We start from the raw sequence: 20,598 nt of genomic DNA, 5'->3' as shown, positions 1-20,598 counted from the left end.
AATGGAAGTTGCTTTGTGATCAGTCCTGGCTGATTAACACTGTTTACCTTTGGGGTAAATAAAGACACATACTTTGTGATGTATGCTGTCAGAAGCTGCCAAGTAAAACAAGGATTGTGTGGCTTGGATATTCCAGACCGCTTTGTATATATCCAACTGCCTCATATTAGATCGTCTTAGTTGTCCAACTTATAACTAGATCTATTGTAAATATCAGAATAAAATTTGTATGTATGTTTTAGCAATATCAAATGCACATGCAACTCCTTCTCTGTATACAGTTACATGACATGCATTACACACTTTATGTGCTCATTTCAGCGTTTGCAGAGGAATGCACGCAGGAAACCAGCCTGCTGCATAGAGTACTTGTATTTCTTTAAGGTAAACACTGATGAAACATTTGGAAGATTGAAGTAAAAACAAGACATTTATGAGACATAAAGGTATCACATAAAACTGTTGTGAACTAGAATAACATTGGCTGAATCCCAGAACAGATAATCCTTATAAACATGCAGGAATGTTGTAAACTGTATATGAATGTCAGTGATACAGTACATTAGGAGATTCATATTACACTTGGTGCTGTGTAATCAGTCACTGGATTTTTCATGACCTCAAAGATTAAAATAAATATATGTAGTATCTTTCCTTCCTCCATGAAGACATTTTACGTACACAGTTTTATTATGCTGAACAAAGATACCAAAGTCTGTTTTTTCTTGAGCTGTCAAAGTACAAAAGAAATGCAAAAAGTCCTTGCACAGATGTAGTAAAGTGCTGGATTTTATCTTTTGGCAGGTGCTCAATATGCAGCCCACATAATCACATGTTAATGACTGGAGTGTGTTAATCAGCATGCATACCTGATTCCTTCTTGCCCAAGGAAAAAAAAATTTAACAATTTAGAGCATGTTAACGCTTCTACTTTTGAAAAAATTCAATATACAGAACTGGATTAAAAACTTTTCAGAAATTGCTTTATAAGAAAATGGAAAAAAATAAGGGAAAAGGAATAAAATGTCTACAGATTTAGATGAACATAAACTAGAAGTCTTTTGTGAAGTATTCAGATGATGGTTAATTCTATTTAAATACTATTCTCCCTAGAATACAGGGAAAGATTTAAAATAGACCTTACATTTGGAAAAACTGTACAGGGTGAAAATGAAAATAATACAAGTAGAACAAGCATGTCAAAAAGAACAATTATTTGATTCTTCTTTAAACAAAGTTAATTTGTATTTTACCAGCCCCATTAAGTACCCTATCCTGCACATTTTTAGGGAATTGTTTTGTTATTTTTAATACGAAAGGCAGACATCTTTTTATGCTCAAGCTAGTAAAACTACCTCCACGATATTTCAAACCTTTAGGCATGTGCTTAACATTATAGTCATTGCTAGTCCTAATAAAGTCAAGTTAAGCACATACCTAAATGCTGGTTGCTTGAAAAAATTCTACCTTTTCTGCAATATATTCCTCACAGGGATCTATTTTATGGAAAAAAATGGCACTCTTTAGTTTCAGCCAAAACCTTGTAGCCATGCAATCACATGTGAAAATATTTCTGTCTTCAGTTAGGTAAAAATTCTGATGCATTACTTGGCATCCAGAAATAATATTACTACCACAGTAAAATTGCAATAGATCATCACAAAACTCAGATTTGAACATGTAAGTAACAGTTGCACGAGCAATTTAGCAGATACACAATTGCTAGAGTTAGGGCATTTATATTTGATGTATTTTATATGCTCGTATCCAGCCACTAGATCAACTAAAATAAAATTTCAAACTATGTAATTGTGTCCATGACTTTAAGACTTTGAAGCCATGAATTCTTTATAACAACACATTCACAGTGTGCAGTATGTGCAAACATTTTTCCAAGATCTTTCCTAAAAACCTGAGTTTATTTTCCTTAAAGAGAAGAACTTTTGACAAGGAAGTCTATAGCAAGGATCAGGGCTGGGAGGGCGGATTGTGTTTGTTTTTTGTGGAGACAGTAAGCACTGAAACATTAAGACCTCAAGGATACCGCCTACTTTTGTCTTTCTGGTGTTAATAGTTTTGCTAAAAAGCTATATAAAGTTAAAGTGGACACTTGGTGATTTAAAACTATTTAAAAGAGAATGAATACAATAGTCATTAAGAGATCTTGTCCTTCCCTGCTGAATATATGAAACTCTGCTGCTGAGAGGTATGTGCAGGCACAGGGGAAAGGTAGCAAGCCTTTCGCTCTTTTGGCAAGAGGTCAACAACAGACAGAGACGTGACACAATTATGAAGTATACGTCAGTGTTCCCCTTTGACATAAAATCCAGGGAGATAAATTTCGATTCTAAACTCCGAGGGTCTCTGAGTGATGTCACAAATCATACAAGGGGAAACGTAGCGTATACTTGGAGGCAGGTAACTTGCGTACACACGGAGTGTCGGTCTTTCCTTGCTCACAGGGAAATAACACCCATCCTTTAGACCCTATTTGCTGCTGTGGTTCCCTGTAACAGTCTCTTACTGCATCACTTCAAGTAACGGTAGAGCAAAAAGATGCGGGTGCCCTCACCTTGGGCATGCACACATTGCCCGTAACCCCCCGGCTGTACCCTGACAGCGGAGGCTGGGGAGGAACATCAGCAGGAAAAGAAAAGAGCTTCTCCCACTCACGGATATATACAGCGCTCCTCACAGTGCCGTGAGCTCTTCAGAGACCCTGCCTGGTACCAAATTGTTATATACGGGGTTGGAGGATGGGAACAGAATTTGCCTCTCTTTTCATCATTTCAGAAAAAAGAAATAATTCTGTCATGTGGAAAAAGATTCCAGATTTCATTAGGTTAAAGCTGCTTAAATTTATTGTCCCAGCAAAGGCCCGTGTCTAGCCTCTAGACCCAAGGGAAGACGCCAGCCACTTCACCAAAGCAGAGCAGGCCGCTTGTTCCCCTCATCTCGTAGCTTGCTCTTGGCACTGCTTTCCCCCAGCACTCCAAAGCAAAAATAGAAAACCTTTATAGTTTGCCTCACAAACTGTGCAGGGCTGGTGATGAAGGTGGGGACAGGAGGTGATCACTTCCTGGCACCCCAGGGAATGCAGCACAAATCATGAGTCTCCCTTACTTTACAGAGTTACCAGCAAAAACATTTTTGGAATAAAAAATTTAGCTGCTTTTAAATTTAGCAAAAATAAATTCTGTTGGCTTTTTCTCATCCCTCCTCACCCTCTCTGTCTGATGCCCCATGAGAGTCAGGTTTTGGATGCAATTTATAAAATTTGGTGGTATTTCCTGCCTGCTAATCATTGTACATGAGAGAAGGCAGGATAGTTTCCTCACTCTTATCTTAGTACCACTTTCCCCTCTTCCCTAAGTTTATTGCAGCAAAAAGTTAATTCCTTGGTCTAAAATAGTATTTATTTTCTAGCAGAAGCACAAGCAGCAATAAATACCCAAGCATCCAGGTATTTTTATTTTAAGTTATAGCTAGAAATATACTGATAATCTTTCCAGCTCAGCAATATGAAATTACAGGCCCAAATCCTTCTGCTGCTTTATTTTTTCCCCACTGTAACATCAAATTGGCTGGTGATACGATACTTGCAGTGTAAGTCATTACAGGTCTGACGTTACAGTTGTTACACATTGCTGAATCTGTCAAATGAAAAGGGAGCACAAAGGGAATTTCCAAATGCAGCTGCTATTTCCCATTTGTTAAATCCTTTTATTACACCATATAAGTACACAGCTGGGAAATACTATAGAGTGGGAGTTAAAACAAAATATTTTGGCTTCCAGACATTCAGAATACACAAAGGACTCCGTGGAAAGCAATGCCTGATATCAAAAGGGAGTGAAAGTTTGAAAACATTTCTAGCCAGCATGTTGTTTTTATGATAATACACAATGTAGTTTAAAGGTATCTTATATCACAGAAAGTGGTGCATACAATAAATGTTGGGAAAAACCTCAGTAATTTTTTAGTCAAATTTTCCTACTACAATATCTTTCTTTGTCTAAGATCCATACAGCCCTCACAGCCTGTTTCGACGCATACTGTGTGCTCTCACAAATTCCAGTGAACTCTTCGGTAGTTATAAGGGCACAAAGCATGCAGGATTGTGCCCTTAATTAGGTACCACTTAAAAAACAAATTTTTTCCTATTCATACGTCAACACAAAATTTTTCCTCCCCATATGTCAACATAGAACTCTTTGAATTTACTATCTTACAACTGGACAACACACATTATTGATGCATTTTAATGGCAGCAGCACTGTCTTTATTTTCAGTGTAAACGGTATGAGCAGGTGCTTCTTCAAACCTGCTTTGAAAGGATCTGTCTGTGAAAGGTCAGAAAGCGCCTGCCTTCTGGGAGTTTGGTTTTATTAAGAAGAAAAGTGGTCACTGCTAAAGTCCCTATCTCAGAATTGCCCAACCCTCCTCCTAGAATTCCTCTTTCTGCAATGAAACTCCTATCCTCTCTTAAAGGACTAAAAAATTGCCTTCAGCAGGAAGATTTCAGGCCTCTCTGAATTCTTTCCCGGCAGTATCGATGTCTGCTTGGAGACTGAGGTGTTTCAAAGAAACTTAATTGGAGCTTAAAGGGTTTCTCATGAAGGACACAAATAAGAAAATCAATCTAAATGACAGTCCCTCAAGAAAAAAATTTTTTCACCACTTCACTGTTGTGATCAAACTAGTCATCTAAACTGCCACTTTTACAGTAAATAAACTGGGACCCTGCTCCATGCAGTTTTAAATTATTTGGGACCTTGCTAAACCTTGCGGTTTAGTTCTCTTTTAAGCACGGCCGAATAGCACGCCTCAGAACCTCAGTTTCCACTTCCAGCTGAAACCCGTAAATTATACCCATACTATACCCAGCTGACAGTTCCATCTGAACATGAGGAAAAACTTTTTCACTGTGAGGGTGACAGAGCACTGGCACAGGTTGCCCAGAGAGGTGGTGGAGTCTCCTTCTCTGGAGATATTCAAAACACGCCTGGATGCGATCCTGTGCAATGTGCTCTAGGTGACCCTGCTTGAGCAGGGGGGTTGGACTAGATGATCTCCAGAGGTCCCTTCCAACCTCAGCGATTCTGTGATTCTGTGTGATTCTGTGATTTAGCTGGGCAAAGAAATTTGTCTGGTTTAACTGAATGCCACCTAAGTAAGGATGGCATGCAAACACCACCAAATCTGGCCCAAGGGAGTCATGGAAACTACTAATGATTTTCAGGAGATTCATGTAGGTATATGATGGAGGATTTACTGAAAAAAGGAGGGTGGAAAAACAGAGTGCTAAGTCACTCAAGCAAAGTTCGTGCACCTGTTCTGAAACGTGATAAGCTGGAGACTGGTTTGTGCTCATCCAGAGGTACGGCAAGCATTGACAGGGTAGCATGGCATTAAGAAAACAGAGATTGCACTCTTTTGCTGTAAGGGTAAGGTCATTCTAGAGCAATGCGAACGAGCACAACTGATCACACTGCAGGAGGTTCTGTCACTTGGGCTCGGGTACTACTCCAGGTCCAAGAAACAGCCTGAATCCAAAACATATGCTTTGGGAGATTCCCCGGCGTGACGAGTCCCTTCCTCTCTGGGACACAGAGTCATTTCATCAATGTTTATTGTCCTGAGACTGAAATTCCCAGAGTGCACATGCCCCACTGAATGAACAGGAAAGTGGCTGAGGAATTCACAGTTATTTTTTCATCAGCAGATTTGATCAAGCCTTTCTATTCTGCATTCTGCCTTCCCTCTTGGTAACATAGAACTAAATTAAAATTATTATGATATGTTTGTTACTGCATGACTTGGGCAAAAGGGTTACTCTCCATCCAAAAATAAGTTTCATCAGGAAATTTTGCATAGAAGCTATATATACAACTTACAACATTAGTATGCATCTAATAACATACATATTTAGGTGACCTTTGACTAATATAACCTACCTTGCCAAATTACTAGTCTTCAATCATTTTTCTTTAAAGCCATTTTCACAGTTGAAATAAGACCAAGAATTTTGCCAGCTTTGTGGCGGTAGCACAAATCCTTAGGAATATTTTAGGCCTGGCAGAGAGTTTTTCACTGGGTTAAAGTGTGCATTACAGATTACGTAGTATTTTTCTAGTTTGATTTAATCTTGTGAATCAATCTGATTTTTGTAAAAAACTATCTTAACAGAATAGGTATTATTCAAGTGCTAGTATTTATTTAGTGCTCTAACTTCAGTAATCATAATATGCATGAAGAATGCCAGTCTCTATCTTGAATAACTCATCAGAATTATTACTATTAGCCAAATCTGAAATAAATTCATTGTTAGAGTTGTCAGAAAATTCTACAATTGTTATTTTTTACCTTATTAAAAAGTTCTAATTCCTACTGAAAAAAATATAGACTTCCTGAAAAAAAGTCTAGTCTTAGACATCTAATAAATACACAAAAGAAATTTTATGTAAAGGTAGGGTATTCTTTTTAAACTAATTATGTGAATTTAATGTCTGTGAAAGTCACTTTATGGAGAGTCTGGAATTATGGTGTTCTAAATTTACAGAGCACCTGGTTGTTCCATTTGCCTCAATTCTGCTCCCCAGGAACACGTATAAGGAAAATAAACTGACTAAGATGCTATGCCCATTCAGTCTTCATTCAGTCTGCCCACTTATAACAGAGATCGAGGGATGCAAAGAGACAGTATTACACCTGTAAAATAATTTTATTTGGGCAAACTGAAAAGAATACAGATAATAATTCTGATCTTTGTGAACCTCACCTATATACAAACTGGGAATCTAGAGTAGAAGAGCATGAGATAGTTACTCATAAAAACCTTTCCCCTTCACAAAAAGTTGTAATTTCATGTAAATACAGCAGGATGTTTGTGGCACCTAAAATGCCAGCTTCTTTGTTGTGGTATGAAGCTATAATATTCTAGATTTGGTGGGTTCTATTTATGAGAGGCAAGTTAAAAAAATGTATTAAACTTTCTTCCTTCAGTCCAACACTTTGCAGATGACAAACAGTTGTAAGCTACATCCTCCTGTCTTAAATTAATGCTTGAATATATGAGCTAGAGAGGTTATGACATAAATCAGGGTATGAATGAAAACATGATAAATAGATGCATTTCCTTTCCGAAGGTGAACTCATCATATGACCTCATGCATATAGACCTGTATACTTAACAAGATTATACAACTGTAATTTACAATTACACCATATTGATGTTGATATATTGCTAATGCTGACATCTCACCATGTAAGAAGCTTTGCACCCAAGTAGGATTGCACTGAACATGTCTTTCAAAATGGAAGTGAACAGTCTTTACTGATACTGATTTAGAAAGCTGCTATGAGAACTGTGAAACTCACCATTCTGTGTTGGGCTGAGACGACCCCATCCCATTCAGCATCTTGCTGGATGGTTGTGACCAGAGTTGGTAGCTCCTCAGAGTGAGGTTTGTTGTGCATTACATTATGTAGAGGCAGATGAGAGGTCGCATGCTGATCACTGTTGCCCTCTTCCTTGTCTCGTGATGCTAAGTCCTGGGTCATTGTTTCCTCTCCATCAGCTGCACATGCAAATGGAGAGGTAGCCTGCTTGGAAGACATTCTTCTACAAAACAAGAAAAGTAGACAAATAGAAGATGTTAATATTAAATGAAAAGATCGAGCTCAAAACAGACCTCAAAACACACTGGCTATCAGGTACACAGTTGCCTACAGCGGTTACAACTTATCTTCCACAGTCAATGAAAGTACGCTAAAAACTAAGGTTTGGGAGGATCTGGATCCAAAGCCCTGGGTGGGTCACAACATCGAGATAAAGTTTTCATTGACACCAGCTAAGTTCAGGGTTTAGTTATGTCACGTCATCCTCTTAACTGAGACTCGTCAAACAATATAATTTTCTCCAGCCATGAGAAAATAGTGATTTTAGTGTTATTTTCATGTTGATTTTGCCTGAGAGCCCAAGTCTTTAAACAACTACTCCTACGAGCAATCTGAAGGTAACAAGCACATATCTGGATGAGAGGGTGCCACATGCTTTCCCCAACCTCATTCCTTGCAAGCAGAATTTGTTTTCTACAGAGATGAGAATTGTTAAATCAATTTCAAACTATTCTAAACAAGTCCTTTTGCTGTTTGTTTAAAGCCTTATCTTCTCTTAACTTGTTTATAATTTTATCCAGTTTTACCTTTTGGAAAGTGTTCTGAGACATTTATGTGAAAAGTGTTCTAAAACTGAGTTGTTTATTGAATGACTGGCTGTTAATATCTGCTTAATTTTTACAGTTTGAATTAAAAATCTAAAATAATTATGTTTCATTTTATATTAGGCATTGAATACAGGATATATCTCAACAAATTACTTTAAATGACTTAAAAGTGTAATGAATAAGTGCATTGATTTATGTTAAATGTCGCTTCCCAATAATGGCTTCTTACTGCCATCTCGTATGCAAACACAGCTTTCAAAACAGTTTCTGCACTTACATGAAAATATAACTGACTTCAACTCAAAATATGAAAACACTTTGTTTAAAATTTCTAATAAGATTAACTGCAACTGTTAAAACAATCCTTAATAAGCCTGAAAGAAGACAGCTAACATATATCAGTTATTTTTCCGGTTTTCAGTAACTTTAGAATATCTTTGACACTGAAGTTGCTGAGAAACTCAGGAATAAGATCTTCACCTTAATTGCGTTTTAACAATAATTGATTTCATACCATTTCTTTAAAAATGCACAAATCAGTTAACATAGGAAACCACATGAGCATTTTTCAAATTAGCAAATCATTAACTTGCTAGTACTGTTTCTACAGACAAATAAATACTGATTAAAGGGTCTGGAAATCTGAGACTAACAGTTAAATTTACAAATCTGTCACATGCTTTCATGAATATTACAGTGAAGGAAATATCAAGTGCAAAGAAAAATAATTAAGTTAATTCCAATTTAAACAGTAGTTTTTATGTAGCAGCCCATGTCTCACATAGGATTTAACAGCTAATGCTAAATTTCTCACAATTAACGAGGGAGCTCAGATTTATTATCCTACAGTGAAAAAAAATTAATATAGGATCAGCTAATCTAATTATGTACAGTTCTATATAAAAGTATTACAAGCTTTGAAGTGCTTTGAAACACATTAAAACACTGATACCTATTTAGAATAACTATTCTGTAAATAGAGAATCCTGCCTCTTAAACTTGATACTGGTAGGGAGAAAAGGGTTGCATTTTCTTTCAGGAAACCTAAGTGTAAGTGGGAGTCCAATATGAAAGTTGCCAATAAGCAGAACTGAGGAATTTATACCCTGTATTACATTCTTCCTACGCTAAAGAATTTATGGTGACGGCACACACTGAACATGCCAAAAGTTCAGTAATCGTCATTACTGCATGCACTTCAAACGGTTCTGGTTCATAATTACTATGACCCAAGATAAAATAAAAGGTTTATTTTCCGTTTTCTGATTAAAATAGTCATGTTAATATAATCACTCGCATGAAAATATAAGTAAACATACCACGTTCTGTGCAATTTTAAAGTAAGCATTAAAACTAAAAGTCACAATGAAGGATTTTCCTTTCTTTCACCTTCTCGACAGTCCTCATTCCTGTTTCAAACTGAACAAGCTTCTTCGAAAAGCAATAGCTATGGCTGTTTCTCCACTATAAATTAATCATGACACAAAACTAGAAATGAAAATGTCTCTTAAGAATAATTTCAACTACAAACTGCACCAATGAATAATAGTGCACAATCCTAATTAAACACAACTGTGCAGCTGCGAAAATAGGCTGAATCTGTCCAAAGCTATGAGTTGGCTCTAAAGGCTGGTTTGTTAGGGACTGTTTTCTTAAGGAAGGCTGGGCCCTCAGTCTTAATCAGCCAATAAATTATTTCCTGCAATTACATTAAATAGAAAATTATCTTCAAATTGGGAATGTTAATTGAAAATCAAAATTCAGACTGATGTTTAGAAATTACATGCTGAATATAATTAGTCTAGGAAGGCTTCACCTCTATTTTATAAACAGGCTTTTGGTATTTCCTCAAGTGACCATTCAGTAAAGTTATTGACAGGTCATACTGGAGAGCGGGAACACCTTTCTTCCTGCCATGTATACTACCAAACTTTCCTCTTCTTTGTGATGCTTGAAACACATACAGATAAAAACCTACACCAATATTAACATTCTATTGTTTAAGTTAATTACAGATAGAAAAGGGGACTCTGTCACCTTTGAAAAGAAATTACCTTGACCGAGTCATTTTTGCCAGTAACCTCAAGCCGCGTGCAGCCCCTTTTCCCTGCTCCAGCTCCGAGAAAGGACCAAGAGCGGGGCTGAGATGCCTCCTAGCTCCAGCTACCCCTTCGCCGCAGCTGCATGGCAGGTAGCCACTCTTCTGCGCTGCGTTTTGCTCAGCTGCCTGCACTCCAGGTGCCACGCCGGAGAGATGGGCTCACGCAGGCCTCCAGGCACAGGCCCTGCTCCGGGCAGGCTTTGCAGAGGTGTGTTTCCCCCCTGCTCTTCCCCCACACGTTTGTTAAAACTGCAAGCTCTAGTGTACTAACTATGGTCAGAGATCAGCACTTAATGATACATTTCAGGTTTTTGGCTGCCGGATCTTAACCCTTGGGGTAAAAGGGGCAGAGAGCTAGGATCCTGCGTGACGAAGGCCTCCACCTTCTTTTCCCAAAACAATCATTAAGCCACCCTACCTCATGCGGGCAGGTACCCTGGCAGTCCCAGGCTATGCACCAAACACCGCTGATGCCTGGATTTATGATCAGTTACACAGTGCAAATACAAACGCGGTGACTGGGTGCCGTAGGGTCAATACTCCGTGAAGGTGTTTACTCTTCACATGCTCATTTTTACTTAAACAGGAGGATTCTGTACATGGAGCTCCACCAGGCCCAAAGGCACAACTGAACCAGTAATTCCAGCAAGGTCTCATCAAATTCAAGGGGGGAAGAATTCGGCCCATTAGGATACTTTATACGTATTATAACATCAAACCACGGAACAGGTTGTTGTGTTAATATATTTCGATGTTAAAATACGATTATGAATAGCAGCCAAATTTTAAGCCATAACAACTTCATAATTTTACAGTTAAAATATTCAGAATGCATTTGCTCTAATCTCTAGTGAGAGAAAAAAATTCAATATTAATAATAAATACGGCTTGTAAAAGGTAGCTGAAATTTACTAATTTCCATTATAATTTATTTTATTTTTTTCTCTCATTATCAATTAAATTCACTCAAACGATTTAAAAAAAAGTTTCTGATAAAAAATATCTCCCTAGTTATAACCCCTGCAAACAGGGGTTTATAATGGAAGTGCTGACACAACCCTAACTACAGCAGCGCAAATGGTGCCGCTATAATACACAAAATCAAGTTCTATTATTCTAAACTATCCTCGCTCGGGGGGTTTTCTTTACTGTGCTCCCAGACAAACTGCTGAAGCATGAAAAATTTAAATGCAATCAAGTGGGTCCAATTCTACTTTACTGGAACAAGTGTCTACAGTGGTACAATCTTAAAAGAAGATGCAACAGATTTGTTTGGTGCTTTTCTTTCTTTTTTCTTTTTTAGCTGTTTATTTATAATACTGTGCAGTGGAGATAAAATAAGAGAGGAAATTACACTCACATTATATCAGTATATTGATTACACAGCACACAATCAGAAAGAAAACTACATTGTGAAATTGTTGCTTTGGTTAAACTGACAGATTAGCTGAACACAGCTATCACTAAAGGTAGAAAATATACCTAATGGATAGGAAAAAAGGTTGGAAAAAACTCTAATTATCTGAAGTCCTTTCACCTGCTTATCTTTGAGAATTAAATAAATCTTGATTTGGATTTTTCAAAACTAGAATAACTCTATATTATTTTGAATCTGAGGCAGTAAAAGAATGGGATCATTTATCAAGACCTCAGTAAAGCTGAGGACCTGGGACCCTGACTTCAGTCACCCTCAATACCAGTGTAGTAAAGCCAAAACTGAACTGCTGAGGGTTTTACCTGACTAAAACTAAACATGATCCCAGATAGCTCAATTTATATATATGACATGATTTTTAATTTTAATCCAAAGAAGAAATTGCCTCTGCTCTAATGAAGATTGCCAGTCAGATTCTCAAGACTAACATCGCAGTTTTCCTTCCTCCTAAAGACAGTGTGTGTTATCCCGTTCTAAAATACTACTAATTATACATGGTTTTTGTCTAAGGCTTTGCTATGATCCCAGATTCTTCAGACATTGTATATCTCCTTTTTCTAAACAATTAGAAGATGTGCCTGACATGAAAGGCTTCCAAAGTCTAAAATCTTCCATCCCTGCTGACTGCTCAAATGCTTGCAGTTATGCTACAGTGGAAATTACAGCTAGACCTGGAGTTGTAGCCGCCGGACATTTCAGAACCAAGCCACAAAGCACTGACACACAGCTAGCAACCAGGGGAGAGCCCAGTCACTCTATTAAGAGTGTACAAACCAAGCAACAACAATGAGACGTATGACAAAGCAGACTCTCAGCTGGCCAGACTCTCTAGCCTCTGCTCTGCTCCACCCTCTCCAAGCAGTCCTAAACCTAAAGGCATGTCTACACGGCAGCCACCTAAGTGGCTGCTTTGTACAGCTGGGATAGCCAAACTAATTTTAAACAATCCAGTTTCTGATAGAGCTCCAACTACGGTAGCATGGTCCTCAGATGGACTAACGCATCCTGCTTCTGCGACTGCCGTGTAGACATAACCTGGGTCTACAGTTCCAACAGTAGACTGGAATTAGATTAGATTTAAACACATTCAGTTGCAGAGCTTTCATGAACAGTCTGCATTCCTTTTCCCCAAAGTGCCAGATTAAAGACTTAAGTGCATGATTAACCGTAAGTATGCGAGCAGTCCACTAATTTCAAACTGAACTACTCAGTTTCAAAAAGTTAAGCACATGTCTAAGTGCTTAGGTGACTCCAGAGCTAAATAAATTATGAGAAACAATTTTTAGAAGTTCTCGTAACCTTTTAAAGATTTCCTTCTAAACCTTTCTGCTATCCTGGTGTTCATGAGAAGTGAAAGATAGCCACAGCACAACTCATTGCCCCCCTCCTTCTGACAGAGCAACAAATGTGCACGCTTCTCCCAGAGCACCCAGCTTGACTCACAGGAGCCTCTCTTAGAAGTCAGCGCTCAGATCTCTAATAAAGTCAGTGCACTGTATACTCCTCTTTTTGCCTGCACTGCCAACAGTATCCTCCCCTTCCACACCTACGGGGCGTCTTCTCACTTGGTGGCTGCACATCCTCGGTGGCTCCTCAGCCCCTGCTGAACCTCAGGTGCCTCCCTCACGCAATCTCTGCTTTGCCCTGAGGGCTCACCTACATGACTACGGGCCTGATTTACAGTGGGGGTAAACTCACATAACTGTGCAAAAGTCACTGGAGCAACTTTCTTATTTCTAGGTGAGAAACTTAAAAGACTTAAAAATCTTAAATGACTTAAAGAAAAATGAAAATGCTGTGCCCATAGCCAAAATATTTTGCAGCTCTGCCTCTGTAAAACAGTGTTATGCAGACGTAACTCGGTAACGTAATGCATTGTAAAGCTAATGCTGTAATCTGAGTGCCATTTTAGAATAAACAGTTATTTCCTAAAATTATGAAATCTCCTATCTGATTTCAAGGCACCTTAGCAACACAAATGAACAGCTAGTAAAAGGCTTCATACTCCCAGGGCCCTACATACTAACGGGAATCCCTGAACACAAAACCAGTATCAGCTGACAATACAGCAATGGGAGAGAGAGAATCTCCCAGTTGCTCTTCCTGGTTCTGGCTCTGAGACACAATATGGCCTTGGGCAAATCAGCTCATCTCTCTCAAGCTTTTCCTAAGCTTTATTTTGCAGGAATACTACAAGGACTAGTTACATACAGATCGTAAAGAACGTTTCAGGGTTAGAAAGTTTAAGGTACCTGTAAGAAACATTATTCTAGGAATCACCTTGGGCATAAAAGGGTGAAAAATGGAAGGAAATAAAGATTCAAGGAATGAAAGCTGTACTGTTAACTGAGCACCCAAAACTCTAGCTGAGATAAGCATCAAGCTAAGCAATACACCCTCAGCTTCCAAAATATACACACTCAGCTAGTCTCGCATTTGTTTTTCCAAATCAGACAAATTACACTTCTGTTAATAGATATGAATCCAAAGCACAAAGTTTGACTTCAGATTCAGACCTCCTCAAAGCTCAGAGGGTTTGGAACAATTTTTATGGCATTTCTTCTCATTTATAATCAAACAACGTGAGAACAAACCAGTTCCTTGGAACTCTTCTGGAAAGCCTTTCTCTTATCGCCTGCCCTAAGTGAGCTACTGCAGCCACGCACCCACAACAAAGTATCAGGCTTAGAGAAACGGTTCCTGTCTGTCTATCTAGCTGTCAAAAACATTAAAATGCATGCAGCAAAACAGCCTCTAAGCCCCAATGAGTCTTTAGTGAAAATCCAATGCGAGTTCTTTCTACTAGGTTAAATGTTCCCTTTTCGTTATGTAGTATCTATAGTTTGCCCTGAAACTGTGTAAAGTGAACTCGTATAGAATGTAGTAGAGGGCAGTGCAACAATAATCATTCAGCACCTGGGATGTGTTCATCTCAAGTCACTGTAGTTAATATTTTCTATAGTTTATATTTAGCTGACAATATTGCTGTCACTTTATTTAAACAGCTTGAGACTGTTCTTTGGACTGGAGCTCATATGCCTTGGAATGCTTTGACTCATGAATTGTTTCTCCTGATAATGTTACATCACGTAACCACCTCTGTTTAATTGGCTGGTATTAGCCTCTCCATGATGCCTGCCTTTAAAGTCCTATGACTATGCCATGTGTCTCTGGATATCCAATTTCTTACTGTTGGAAAAAGAAAAGGAAAAAAGAAAGACAGTACTGACTTCCAGCTCTCTTTAGCAATAACTATGGGAACAAGAGCAAGCATGCCAAGAAATTATCCATCAGCAACTTATTAGGATTTGTTGTTTTAGGCAGCAAGTAACAGAATATACAATATAAATAAAAGCAATCATTAACAATAAAATTAAAAAACAATGGCTGCTATAAATAAGCATTAATTCACATGTTTTTGTGGAACAGAATGACTTAATTGTTTAGCTGAACAATTATATAAATGGTTTTGATAAAGGATGCCTAAAAATACTAAGAGGAATTTATTTTAGCATGTTTAGACTTTGAGTTGTGAGTTTATATAAAAGACAAGAATAGATTTATTTTTTCCCTAATAAAGTCAGTAAAGAGCTTGTTCTAATAACTAGATATCTTCCTGACCACACTTAAACCTGTCAGGCAGAAGATCCTGACAGGTTCATTAAATCTTTTCAATAGTCTAAGAGATACATACTCCAATGGTAAAACACAACATTCGCATATTTTTTCCTCCTACAGTCAATTTTCAGGAGGTGTGTAAGATGCCACGCAATGAATTATACAGTAAATTTATGGCACTACAGGTGCAAAAGCAAAAGTTAACATGCCATTTCTCTGCACCCTTAATACAGAACTTAAGCATTTTATCTAGTCTTTCCCTCCTTCCTCATTCTCCTGCCTCCTCACAATATTTTGGATACTCATTTCTAAGTCAAGTAGAGCACTTCAGTAGACAGTGAAATGAAATATCGATTTCAGGCTCATCTGTAGCCAGTTGCCCTAAACCACCTAATTAGTACCTCCAAGTAACACGAAACAATGGCTCCACAGTTCAGCTGCGCATTGTCTTTTTAATAAAAACTTTACGCTACAAGCCTAAAAACATTTCTAGCAGGCAAAATATTTCTGATTCAGAAGAGGTTACGCAAGCTTCAAAGCAGTTAAATATAGGTGCCAAACCACATTGCCAGGAGCTCTTAGTACTGTGAGGTAGTGTTACCTGACAGCTTGGTGAATATAAAATTACTTGTTTCTCCAACTGAAGACAATCAAATTGTCACCTTCCATTGTAATAATGCACAAGTAGGGATCAGCAAAGTGGCAACATAATTACCAGGAAGAAAACAAAACATAACAAAAATATCAAATCTAAATTTCTCTAAAGGGTAAACACATCCATCTGGCCATTCACAAAGAAAGTAGGAGGGATTTTATTTTTACTATCAAATATCCTAGTGTTATTTAGCAATAAGATTTATAGGCCTTTCATCAAGTGAAAAAGAAACACAGCAAAAGAAGGTGATTCATAAAAAGCTAAAAATAAACACAGGACAGAACCATTCCCAGATGTAACCTGTGCACATTTAAGGCTTTGCAAGTGTCATCAGTGATTCTGTGGATAAGTATGTATCTGCATTGTAACTATTACAAACTCTTATATATGAGGATTTATAAAAATTAATTCTAGCTGGCACATGGCATACTTTGGCACAAGCTATGAATGACTTGCCAGTCTTATTTATTTATTTAAATGACTTCTCTCTAAGAACCCCAAATAAAGTTTGAGCTGCAGACTGCCTCAGAACTGTGACTTTCAGGATATTAAAAACCTGAGGGAAACTTCTGAAGGGGGCAGTTTGACTACATGAGAGCTAACCTTTTCACCAGATATTTCTTTCAGTTATTCAGCAAGTAGCCTGCATGTTCAGGAGTGAAATTTGCATTTTGGTAATGATGAGATCTCATAACCAGAAATTGTGTTTTATATCTGCATATATAGCTCTGGGCATCCTATAAAATATACAAGAGTGTTCTAGGTATGGTATATTTTTGAAAAAATATTTTCATCTGGATCATAGAAATTCAGTGAAATTTTGAAATTCTTGTTGAAAAGCTGACATTAGAGACTGACACTGTAGATTAGACTTTCTGTATTAATAGTCCAGCCATGACTAATGCATACACAGAGCTCTTGCCCATTTCCTAATACTTACGCGTAAGGTAAGCCCATTTTCTTTTTTTTTAAGTTTCACCACTGCTGGAGTTGTGACAAAAGAACAGAGAAAAGCAAAATATGCAAAGCTCACACTCTGCCTTTGACATCAGTTTTCCTCTGAAGGAATATTCAAGAATGGCAGTAAGGGAGAAGCATCTTTTTTCCACCCTGCCCGGCTGCACCAGAGCCAGAGGCAATCCTAACCCTGGTGGCAGAGAAGGCACGAGGACTGCTCCAAACTGCTGTGAGCCTTGCAAAAGAGGGTAGGGAGAAGGGGCAGGCCCCCACTAAGAGGGAACACCTCCTCGGCTTGTCTCAAGTGGCGTCTCTCTCGCCCTGTCAGCACCACGAGGCTGCGCTTTCAAGCTGAAAGCTGCTCACAGTTTTTGGCCATTGATCCTTGCTCTCGAGCACTGCGGGGTATCATACAAGGCAGCACCTTCCCTTCCACTGCGTTCAAACACGCAAACAGTCTAGCTGATATCCCTAACTGCAGTGCTATTTTCAAGGGGCTATGCGGCAAATTTGGGAGCACAGATAGGAGTATGGGTCAAGGGAAAGGAGGTCGGAAGGCAGGCAGCAAGCCCACAGTGATTATAAAGTCACAAGCATTATGTTCAGATAAAACGAGCAAAAATGCCCCACTTCATTGCTGCAACTTGGAGAACTTCTGATTTTTGTTATAGTCCTTACAGGCAGGCTTTTACAAGGCAGCATTGTGCACAGCATTTCGTTGCTCTGGACTGGGGCTTACACAACCGGCTTCTTACCTTCGTGCACAAGGGAAACCCTAAAAGATGCTTCCGGACCCTCAACAGGAACCACCTCCTTTACCAGGGAGCTGCAGCTACCCCTGGGATAAAGGACAGGGCAGTCTGAAGCAGTGAGACAGTTTGGAAAAAGATCAGAGAGGACACTCGGCCTAGCTGAACCTACCCAGGAAATATTTCAGAACTATCCACGTTTGATTGACAGTGCGGCCAAGAACAACAAGGTGGCAGCTTCTCCCTCTCCCCCAGCCCCTCCACGGCTTAGCTGTGCAGTTTTCAGCGAGAAGGACTGGAGGGCACACTGGTTTCTTAATGTTAATTTACCTCTGTATGAAAAGATGAAGACAAAAGATAAATTGTTTGAACAGTCTAAAAATTCAAGTAAAGTAAAACAAAATAATATCTCCTCTATTAATTAAGCCAGTCAGTTGCCATTAAGAAGTGCAAACAATTTAAAGTTCAGTTTGTTGAGACTTTGAACCTCCTATTCTTTCACAAGATCCACAGGTGAAATCTCCACCAATTTTGGCTGCCTTTTCTTTCTGAAAATAACTTTTTTAAAAACAAGAAACTTGACATAGTTAGTCTTATTTTTAGTATAAGACAAAATAAATTAACTCAGAATTTCAAATATTTTCATGATTATTTAGTAAAATTAAAAATCAAAATGAAGTTTGACATGATTTTAGTTTAATATTAGCAAGGTTCCCAATGCAAGTTTTGTAAATTTTTTTAAGGAATTATTTAAAATATTTTGACTAGGCACTGAAAAGAATCAGAGACCATTAAAAAGTAATTGTCACAGGTAAAACTTACACTGCTTGCGCATTCAGTGAGCTTAGAGAGATGAAGCAGATGCTGCCTCTGCACGCAGCACACGGAAACTGCTGGCAGCATCAATTGCAAAGGAAGCTACAAAATTTCCCTGCCTTTTGGTTTCAGTTCTGCAAAGTGCCACACAGTTGTTAGCAATAAATACTTTGCAATAACTGAGGACCCTCAGCTATCCTGTTTTCCTGCGAGATTATGACATACAGCATCTGTTCTATAACAACTAGAAGGCAACATGCAAAGCAAAAGCAGACCTAAGGGTAACGGTGAATAATGTCCAAGCTCTGAATTGCTCCACATTTCCAAGTGCCCCAAGCTCCATTAGAATATTTTTCAAGCGTGTCAGAAAACATCATGAAGCACAACTATCAGAATATAAAGAAAGCCAAAGACCAGCACACAAACCAAAAGGCCAGTGAAATAAAGTTGTCTCCAAATAACTACAGTTTAAGAAAGCAAAAGAACCCCAAATGTCCAAAGCACTAACTTAAAATATTGTCAGTGATTTTCAACACTTTTACCATTACCATTTTAATTCAGTTAGTTCCCTTACAAGTGATTTTAGCTAAGACACTGAAATATTCTATTAGAGTTTGTGATGTGGTATGTTTACAGTTGAAATACGCAGTTCTCAACTGCATTTTTCTTCCTTGACACATTTTTTCTTATATTTTAAGGATAAAACATATGATCTGTGTTTGTAAAGAACTCCAGTTTTCTCAAACAGTGTCAATTTTTGCTCATGGCTATATTTTGTAACAGTTTCCCACCTAAGTTTGTTGGTAATAATTTATAATAGGTAAACAGTACACAGTATGTGCAGCTTATTATTACTAAAAACAAAATCTAATGGCTTCATTTACTCACGGATATTTGTTGCGAGCTATGTTATCCATTTCAAAGCCATTGCCATACAGACCATATAGCTTTACAGGCATATTTCGTTGGTATCACTGACATCTTTACCATGAACCATCAGCGAGACGGGCCAATTTCTGTGGTTCTAAACCAACTAGAAATAGAATTGAAAAGAAATCTATCTTTTATCTAGGAATTGTGAATGACACTCAGACATAGAATTGTTACAGACTTTCAAGTATGGGCCAGATCCTCAGACACTGTAAATCAGAGCAGCTATACTGAAGCTAATTGAATCCTCTTTTCTCAGCTGCAGATACAGCCTTATGACTTTTCTTGGCACAGAAAAAACCAAATTGGATCCTGTTGCAAAAAAAAATTTCCATGTTTTCCCTGAGAAACAGACAGCCATTACATTATTACAGTGGCTCATATGACATCATGGTACGCCTCCACCCACTGATCAAAGATAAATACAAAAAACGGTAAAGTATAGTCTGCACACTAGCAGACTGAATTGCTCTCTCTACTTGCTAATTCCTTTTCAGCTGATAGAAAGGAACATGCGCTCTTCGCTCACGCAGACAAACATTTCCCCAAAAATGACAAAAATTATTTCTCCGACTGCTCTAGCTGCTGATATCCGACAGCAATTCTGGGGAGAATGGACGCAAACTACAAAGACAAAAATGATTTAGGCTTTAATTGGAAGATTGATTCTCGTGTTACTACCTGGCAAAGCAGTGCAGCCCAGCAGCTCCTGTGGAGCAAGGTCGTGACAGAGGCAGGGCTCATCCCAACTCCAGGACCCTCGCAGCGCAGGCGCAAACGCTGCTCTACTTACACGAGGCCGGGGCAGGCCTGACCGTACCCATGCTCCGGGAGCCTCTCCGGGCCTAGTAATGCTGCTCCGGCCGGGGCTCAGGTGGCAGCACGAGAGGAGGCGCTCGTCAGCCTACCGGTGAGCTTGCAGAAAGGAAAAAAGCCAGGGCGCTCTCAGGTTTTCTGCTGCATCCTTCTCCCTCATTTTGGTTTGGGGCCTGAAGCAGCCGTGCGGGCACCAGGGCAGAAGCCAGAGCCTGAGGGGAGGCGCAGGCCTCCATGGGGCCTCCCAAAGGACGAGGCAGCGTGGGGCGAGCCCGCTTGGCCTTGCAGCACAG

At 38.8% G+C, this 20,598-nt stretch overlaps 1 protein-coding gene across 14 annotated transcripts in view; it reads right to left on the bottom strand.

The window, feature by feature from the left end:
• The window catches only part of SOX6 (SRY-box transcription factor 6), a 381,215-nt gene that overhangs the window by 229,021 nt on the left and 131,596 nt on the right, over positions 1-20,598 (bottom strand). For 9 of the 14 annotated variants that reach the window (XM_067296074.1, XM_067296075.1, XM_067296072.1 and 6 more), the window contains one exon: positions 7,381-7,624. In XM_067296074.1, coding sequence (XP_067152175.1) covers positions 7,381-7,620 — 240 coding nt within the window. In that variant the 5' untranslated portion in view covers positions 7,621-7,624. Of the gene's footprint in view, positions 1-7,380; positions 7,625-10,282; positions 10,312-17,915; positions 18,076-20,598 lie in introns of those variants that run through there. The other 5 variants (XM_067296080.1, XM_067296079.1, XM_067296081.1 and 2 more) reach the window with 3 other exon arrangements.

This window comes from Apteryx mantelli, chromosome 4, assembly GCF_036417845.1.
Source record: "Apteryx mantelli isolate bAptMan1 chromosome 4, bAptMan1.hap1, whole genome shotgun sequence".
Classification (NCBI taxonomy): domain Eukaryota; kingdom Metazoa; phylum Chordata; class Aves; order Apterygiformes; family Apterygidae; genus Apteryx; species Apteryx mantelli.
The sequence above is the reverse complement of the archived record's forward strand: the minus strand, read 5'-3'. Positions and strand labels throughout refer to the sequence as shown.